Source organism: Vicia villosa, linkage group LG4 (genome assembly GCF_029867415.1).
Source record: "Vicia villosa cultivar HV-30 ecotype Madison, WI linkage group LG4, Vvil1.0, whole genome shotgun sequence".
Classification (NCBI taxonomy): domain Eukaryota; kingdom Viridiplantae; phylum Streptophyta; class Magnoliopsida; order Fabales; family Fabaceae; genus Vicia; species Vicia villosa.
This window is the reverse complement of record NC_081183.1, coordinates 169,769,970-169,778,539: the sequence shown is the minus strand read 5'-3', so window position 1 is coordinate 169,778,539 and position 8,570 is coordinate 169,769,970. Positions and strand designations below refer to the sequence as shown.

Below are 8,570 nucleotides of genomic sequence, written 5' to 3'. Positions count from 1 at the left end.
TCTCTCAAACTTCAATGTTTCCTTACTGCATATCACATTCATTCTTAGGGAAAGTAACTTTCTCAAAAATTGATTTACTCTATGCAATTCTAACCATACCAAGCAACTAGACATTTTCAAGTTATATTCAAAATCAACATAACAAAACTCATTGTGGCATTTCAACAAACACCTTGTTTACAAAAATCAGTTTTCTAATTATTTTATGAAAACATCAAAACATAAATTATTCTCTTCAAATCAATTTTGCTATGGCAGAACAAAACTTTGTTGGAATTAAGGTTGTTTTTGTGTGTAGGACAAGTGTTTAGAAATATTGGAGGCTTGAATAGAAACTTGATAGGTAGGAGAATTATTTATGGAAGAGAGAACTTTGTATTTTGCTTAATACAAATGTGTAGGATTACATCTCTATTTATACTACTCTAAGGAGAACTCTAGACACACTAATTCTAGAGAGTTCTCAACTCTAGAGATTCAAAGAGTATTCTAGAGAATTTTACAACTATAAGAAATATCTAGACATTCCAAACACTACAAGAATTCTCTAGAAACACTACCCAAAATTATCTAAGCCCAAAATAGCTAAGCCCAAAATATCAAATAATTAATTTAGGCCCAAATCAAGTTTATATTTCAACATCCCCCCTTAAACTTGATTTGTGACTCCAAGCATACTCCTTAGCTTTACGAAAGTTTCCAACTTGAGTGGCTTGGTGAAAATGTCGGCAGCTTAATCTTGAGACATCACATACTTCAACTTCACCTCCTTTCTCTCAATGCATTCTCTTATGAAGTGGTAATGTGTGTCAATGTGCTTACTTCTTTCATGAAAGACGGGATTCTTTTCTAAAGCAAGTGCTGATTTATTGTCAACACATATTTCCATAGGATCTTTTTGTGGCATCTTTAACTCCTTCAACAAGTTCCTTAGCCAAACTGCATGACAAACACATGATGTGGCAGCGACATACTTGGCTTCACAAGTTGATAGTGTGACTATAGGTTGCTTCTTTGACATCCAAGTGAAAGCAGTATCTCCCATAAAGAACACAAAACCAGTAGTGCTCTTTCTATCATCCAAGTCTCCACTCCAATCGCTATCACTATAGCCAACAATCTCATAATTGTTAGAAGAGCAATAGTGCAAGCCAAAGTTTGTTGTACCTTTGATGTATCGAAGAATTCTCTTTGCCGCCTTGAAGTGAGTTGTTGTTGGAGCTTCCATGTAGCGACTTACGACTCCTACGGCATAGAGAATATCTGGCCTTGTACATGTCAAGTAACGTAAACTTCCAACCAAACTTTTGTAAAGAGTTGGATCCACAGTCTCTCCATTTTCATGCTTGCTCAACTTGCTTCCACATTCCATTGGGGTGCCAACTGGATTGGCGTCATCCATCTTGAATTTCTTAAGTATTTCTTTGGCATAACCTTCTTAGGTGATGAAAATTCTTTTGTCTCCTTGCTTTACTTCTATGCCGAGATAATATGCCATGAGCCCCAAAGCTGTCATCTCAAATTCATTTGCCATGTCTTTCTTGAACTCTTCAAACATGCTTGGACTGTTTCCTGTGAAAATCAAGTCATCTACATACAAGCACACAATCAAAATATCTCCACGTTGCGCTTTGATATAAAGTGCATGCTCATATGGACACTTGATGAAGTTCTTGTCTTGAAAGTACTTGTCGATTCGAACATTCCAAGCTCTTGGTGCTTGCTTGAGACCATACAATGCCTTCTTCAACTTCAAGACTTTTTCTTCTTGCCCTTTTACTTTATAGCCCAATGGTTACTCGATATAAACTTCTTCTTCGAGGAAACCATTCAGGAAAGCCGACTTCACATCCATTTGATAGATCTTCCATTTATTTTGGGCTGCCAAAAAAATGATCAGTCTAATAGTTTCAAGACGAGCAACGGGAGCAAATACCTCATCATAGTCAATTCCTTGTCTTTGACTATATCCTTTCGCCACCAATCTTGCTTTATATCTCTCAACGTCTCCTTTTGCATTCTTCTTTGCCTTGTACACCCATCTTACTTCGATTGCTTTGTGTCCTCGTGGAAGTGTAGTAAGTTCCCACGTATCATTCTTCGTGATTGACTTGATTTCTTCGTCCATGGCATCTCTCCACTTTATGTTTTTCGCCGCTTCTTGGTAGCTTAGAGGCTCACAATCACCAAAAAGACAAAAGAGGTTAATGTCGTTTAGGTTTTCGGTTACCTCATAAAGCTCTTCAATGCTCCTTAGTCGTGGTGTCCTCTAACTTGAGCTTGTTTCTTCCAACCTTGGTATCGGTGAGGTCGGTGGTGTAAGATGTTCCTCTATCATTGGTTGTTTAATTTCTTCTTCTTCTTCAAAGTAAGGAAGAAAATCATACCTTTCTTCTTGAACACTCCAATCCCAACAATCTTCTTCATCGAACTCCACGTCGCGGCTTATGACGATCTTTCCACTATTTGGATTATAAAGCTTGTATCCTTTGGAACTTGAGTCGTAACCAACAAACACATATTTCTCACTTTTATCATCGAGCTTTGTTCTTCTTTCGTCTGGAACATGGGTATAGGCAATACTTCCAAACACTTTAAGATGAGAGATCTCGGGCTTCCTTCCACTCCATGCTTCTTGTGGTGTCTTCTCGTGCACACTTCTTATTGGGGAGCGATTTGTCAAGTAAACCGCACATGCCACTACTTCGGCCCAAAACTCCTTCGGCATCTTCTTGCTCTTGAGCATGCTTCGTACCATGTTAAATATGGTTCGGTTCTTTCTCTCTGCTACTCCATTTTGTTGGGGCGATCTTGGCACAGTCAGTGGACGACGTATTCCATGGTTTTCACAATACTTGTTGAACTCATTTGAAGTGAACTCTCCTCCTCGATCAGATCTCATGGCCTTAATGGAAAGACCACTTTCTTTCTCAACAAGGGTTTTGAACTTCTTAAAGTTTTCAAACACTTCTGACTTCTCCTTTAAGAAGTAAACCCATGTTTTTCTGGAATAATCATCAATAAAGAGGAGAAAGTACTTACTCTTACCAAAAGAGTTGGGTTTGATTGGTCCACAAACATCGGTATGTATGAGCTCTAGCGGCTTTGTGGCTCTTGATGTTGATTCTTTTGGAAAGCTTTTCCGAAATTGCTTCCCAATTAAACATCCCTCACATAGTTGGTATGGGTGATTGATGTTAGGCAAGCCTCTCACCATCTCCTTCTTCGCCAAACGTTCTAGACCTTCGAAGTTGAGATGCCCAAATCGTAGATGCCATAGCCACGAGGAATCAGTATAGCACGCCTTGAGACACTTTGCCACATCATTTTGAATGTTCAAGAGGAACATTCTATTCTTTGACATAGGCACCTTAGCAATCAAGTTATGTCTACAATCTCTTAATAAAAGACTATGTTCTTTCAAGTGGATGTCATAGCCTTTCTCTAATAATTGTCCCAAGCTCAAAATATTATTCTTCATGTTAGGCACATAGTAGACATTGGATATGAATTGATGACTACCATTCTTCAAGCGTATGAGAATTTTACCTTTGCCTTTGACTGGTATCTTCGAGTTATCTCCAAATGAGACATCGCCAGTTGTCGCTTCATTGATCTCTACAAACATGCTTCGATCGCCGCACATGTGGTTGCTTGCACCAGTGTCGAGGTACCACTTGTTTCTTTTCTCTTCAACTTGGTTTTGACATGCGAGTAGCAAAGTTTCTTCTTCTCCACCTTTTTCTTCTACAAAGTTAGCTTTCTCTTCAACCTTCTTCGAGAATCTACACTCGGATGCATAGTGACCAATCTTGTTGCAGTTGAAGCACTTGATTTGTGATTTTTCGTACCTCGACCATGAATTTCCTCTTCCACGACCTCTTGTCGCTTGTGGATTCCAACTTCTTTCTCCATTGTTGAAGTTGTTAGAGTAGTTGTTGTAACCTCCTCTTCCTTCTCCTCCACGTCCTCGTCCACGTCCACGATCTTGGCCACGTCCTCGTCCTATTTGGCTCTTGTAGTTTACATAGTTTGCTTCCTTTATGTTGAGTTGTAGTAGTTGCTCTATAGCCTCCTTTTGTTTAGTTTTTCTCTTTTGTTTTTCTTCATATGCTTGTAAGGAACCCATAAGTTGCTATATGGTCATGGTCTTTAAATCCTTGTTTTCTTCAATGTTGGTAACAATGAAGTTAAAACTTGGATTTAAAGTGCGAAGTATTTTCTCCATGACTTTCACATCATCAACATCTTCGCCATTTCTTTTAAGTTGATTGACTACGGCCAATACTCGAGAAAAATAATCAAAAATTGACTCGGACTCCTCCATAAACAAACGTTCAAAGTCACCTCTAAGAGTTTGAAGACGGATCTTTTTTACCTGCTCAACTCCTTTGTTGCAAGTTTGAAGCTTGTCCCACGCTTCTTTGGTCGTCGTTGCGTTGGATATCTTCTCAAAAGTATCTTCATCCACCGATTGATAAATGAGGAAGAGAGCTTTCTTATCTCTCTTTCTTGACTCCTTCAATGTATCTTTTGCACCTTGACTTAGTGAGGCTTCATCTTGCTCCTTAAAGCCTTTCTCAACGACATCACACACATCTTGAGATCCTAGTAGCGCCTTCATCTTGATACTCCAATTATCATAGTTGTTCTTTGTGAGCATCGGCATTTGAAAAGGGAAACCTCCATTTGCCATCTTTTGAGGACCTTGAAGCTCTGGTACCACTTTGTTCGAATTAAGGTTGTTTTTGTGTGTAGGACAAGTGTTTAGAAATATTGGAGGCTTGAATAGAAACTTGATAGGTAGGAGAATTCTTTATGGAAGAGAGAACTTTGTATTTTGCTTAATACAAATGTGTAGGATTACATCTCTATTTATACTACTCTAAGGAGAACTCTAGACACACTAATTCTAGAGAGTTCTCAACTCTAGAGATTCAAAGAGTATTCTAGAGAATTTTACAACTATAAGAAATATCTAGACATTCCAAACACTACAAGAATTCTCTAGAAACACTACCCAAAATTATCTAAGCCCAAAATAGCTAAGCCCAAAATATCAAATAATTAATTTAGGCTCAAATCAAGTTTATATTTCAACACAAAACACAAGCTAACAACTGAAAGCGAGAATCGATTGCGAACAACAACAACTTACAAGGACAAGCCAGTGAAGTCATGCTCTTAGTAAATTCCTTCTGAACTATGACGGAATCCTTAACACAAAACCACGTTTAATAATGGATTATTCAAAGTGTTTTTATGATGAACTAAAGAAATAAAATGGATGAGAAAGAAACAATATTACCACTGTTTGATTGGCATCAAGAAATGTGGTTGAAGAAGCACGAGAAGCGTTTCACAAATGAATGGGATTGGATTCAGTGACTTTACAGCCGAGAGTAGAAGCGTTTTGTAAATATTAGGTTAATCTCAATCTGGAAAGCACGTTTACGCTTTAGTATTCCTTTAAATTGAAAACATCTTGAATTATAATTTTGTTAGGTTTTATTTTTCAAAATAACAAACGTGTAGTAAATCTTGTTTCAGATAATAAATAAAATAAGTCTATGTCTTGGTGGTTGATACTTTGATGTTAACGTATTAAAACTGTGATTCGATACCCACACTTTGAATTTTGGGCATATATTTTTTTTAAAAAAAATATTTACACTATTTAAGTTTTGGTCATACAATATTTTCATACCTTTTATGTAAATGTAAATTAAATATCTTTACACCATTAAAATTTTGGTCATACAATATTTTTAAAATTTTCATACTTTTTATTAAAATACAAATTGAATTTTTGGAAAAAATATATTAAATTTAAAAACTACCTTTTATTTAATTTAAAAAAATATCTTTTATTAAAAGAAAAATATTTTAGATTGTTTTATAATTTAAAAAATAATAAAACACAACTCAACTGTAAATTCGTAGTAAAATCCACAGAAACGTTGTTCAAAATAGCATTTCCGCAGCAAAATCCGCAGAAAAGCTTCCTGCGAATTTTCCTGCGGATTTTGTCACCTAGACTGGTTTTTATTCAAAATATACTTTCTGCAGCAAAATCCGCAGGTATCTCTGTGGATTTTTCTGCGAAATCTTATTCCGCAGGAAATATTTCTTTATTTAGTTATTTCCCAGAAAAATTCGCAGGTATACCTGCGGAATATTATTCCGCAGGAAATTCCACAGGTAAACCGTGTATTTCTAGTAGTGCAAGAATTACGGACCAATATCTTTCACTCATCTAACTAGAATAACACATTATTACAACTATGCGCCTAATTCAAATAAAAATAAGCCGTCCATTTAATTTCTAAATTGCCACTAAAACAGTGTGATTTCTTAAAATATTGTAGTACTTAAATTAATAGACATCAATATAAGAAACATATAAATTAAAAAGAATGACTTTTAGCAATAATATTGAAAAGACTGACTTTAATATTTTAAGGAAAAAATGTCAGTTGGTTAAAGACCCAAACCAACAACTATAATCAATGGATAAAAAATAGGACTAAAAAGGTAAGACTTTCATTTTTAAAATAGTCTTATTAAAGGTTGTAAATTGCAATGTTTCTAAATAAATGATAACCGTTCCTAAAATGAATTAATTTTTTTATTATTCTCTCTTTGTCACTTTTGAATAGTAGAGACCTATTTACAATTATATATATATATATATATATATATATATATATATATATATATATATATATATATATATATATGAGGAGGGATAAATTACCCCCGAAGAGTTACACCACGAGTTACACTCGTTCATAACTTCGTTTCGAATAAATATTTTTTTAAAATCAACCGTTGGATTGAAACATAATATCATATAGATCATACCTATAAAAGTTGAGATTAATCTATGACGATTTACTATGTCATCACGATGCACAAAAATTAACTCAAAATAGACTGTTCATATAATGTTAATTTTGATGTAATTCGATGGCATAATAAATCATCATAGATTATTCTCAAACTTTATACATATGATCTATATGATAATATGTTTCAATCCAACGGTTGATTTTCAAAAATAATTATCTGAGGCGAAGTTACAAGCGAGTGTAACTCTTGGTGTAACTATCCGGGTGTAATTTGATCCCTCCTCATATATATATATATATATATATATATATATATATATATATATATATATATATATATATATATATATATATATATATATATATATATATATATATATATATATATATATATATATATATATATATATATATATATATATATATATATATATATATATATATATATATATATATATATATATGAGAATGCCTTCTTTATATGAGAATATGAGAATGAATATGAACCATTAGATTTTAAAATAAATGGTGGAGATTATGTGTGAATATTTTTTTCTCTCTCCTACTAATTTTGATTACATTGTAGTGTCTATCGAAGATTTCAAGAACCTAGTTGAGATGAAGTTATAAGAACTTCAAGCTTCATTAGAGGCTCGTGAGATGAGGCTGAATCAAAGGAACTCAGAAAGGGAGAAGGTGGTTGAACAGTTATTGCAAACAAGATTCATCAAGAAGTCTGGAAAAGAAAAGACGGAGCAAAGAAAGAATCTTGCTAATGATGAGAAGTCAAGCAAGAATTTAAAAAATCACAGTGAATCCACCAAGAAATACATGATTAACAAGTATGTGGGGAAGAATGTTGACATGAAGGATGTGCACTGTTACAACCATCAAGGATTTGGTCATTATGCTCAACATTGTCGAAGGAAGAAGAAACCAAATGCAAAATATAATGAAGAAGTGTAGTTTTCATATGCTAGAGAAAATGACTCAAATGATGAGCTACTTGTGGCCAATACTCAATCGAGAGATGAATAAACCAATATGTGGTTCCTGGATTCAGGATGCAGTAACCACATGATTGTAAATAAAAATTGATGAACAAAGTCAGATGAATCAATTAAGAAAGTGATAAAGTTTGGAGATGGTAGGAACGTCATATCAAGTGAAAAAGGAGACATATATGTGATTACAAAGGATGGTCGGAAAGCCAGTATCATTGATGTGTTGTATGTACCTTCGATAACAAGTAATTTGATAATCATAGGTCAATTACTTGCAAGAGGGTACAACATGAATGTATGAGGGTGAATAAAGAATAATTCTTAAAGCATCACAGGCACACAACAAAACCTTCAAAGTAGATATCAACACGATTGATCATCAATTTCTGAATTCAACTATCAATGGCGATAAAGACTACTTATGGTATCACAAGGGTGGACATCTAAAATTCAGAAGTATAGGAATGCTCAACCTGAAAAAGATGGTGTATGGCTTACCTCAAGTGAAGGAACCAAGTCGGGTGTGTGAGGAGTGTTACAAAGCAATGTAGGCTAGGAAAGCATTCAAGCATGAATTTTTCATGAGATTAAAGGAAAAGCTAGAGCTTGTTCATTCTAATCTGTGTGCACCTTTGAAAGTCAGGTCAAATGGAGATAATTGTTATTTCCCAACTTTCATAAATGAATTCATAAGATATTTGTGGATTTATCTTAT

General features: G+C 34.5%; 2 protein-coding genes across 2 annotated transcripts; both read right to left on the bottom strand.

The window, feature by feature from the left end:
- Positions 1-733: 733 nt before the first annotated feature.
- Positions 734-1,402, bottom strand: LOC131598296 (secreted RxLR effector protein 161-like). Its single transcript, XM_058870912.1, has one exon. The coding sequence runs from the start codon at positions 1,400-1,402 to the stop codon at positions 734-736; it is 669 nt and encodes a 222-aa protein (XP_058726895.1).
- Positions 1,403-4,135: 2,733 nt separating this feature from the next.
- On the bottom strand, positions 4,136-4,696 carry LOC131598295 (uncharacterized). Its single transcript, XM_058870911.1, has one exon. The coding sequence runs from the start codon at positions 4,694-4,696 to the stop codon at positions 4,136-4,138; it is 561 nt and encodes a 186-aa protein (XP_058726894.1).
- Positions 4,697-8,570: the final 3,874 nt, after the last annotated feature.

Excerpts from the sequence above, each read along its gene's own strand:
- LOC131598296 (XM_058870912.1), bottom strand. The coding sequence starts at position 1,402 with ATGGATGACGCCAATCCAGTTGGCACCCCAATGGAATGTGGAAGCAAG.
- LOC131598295 (XM_058870911.1), bottom strand. The coding sequence starts at position 4,696 with ATGGCAAATGGAGGTTTCCCTTTTCAAATGCCGATGCTCACAAAGAAC.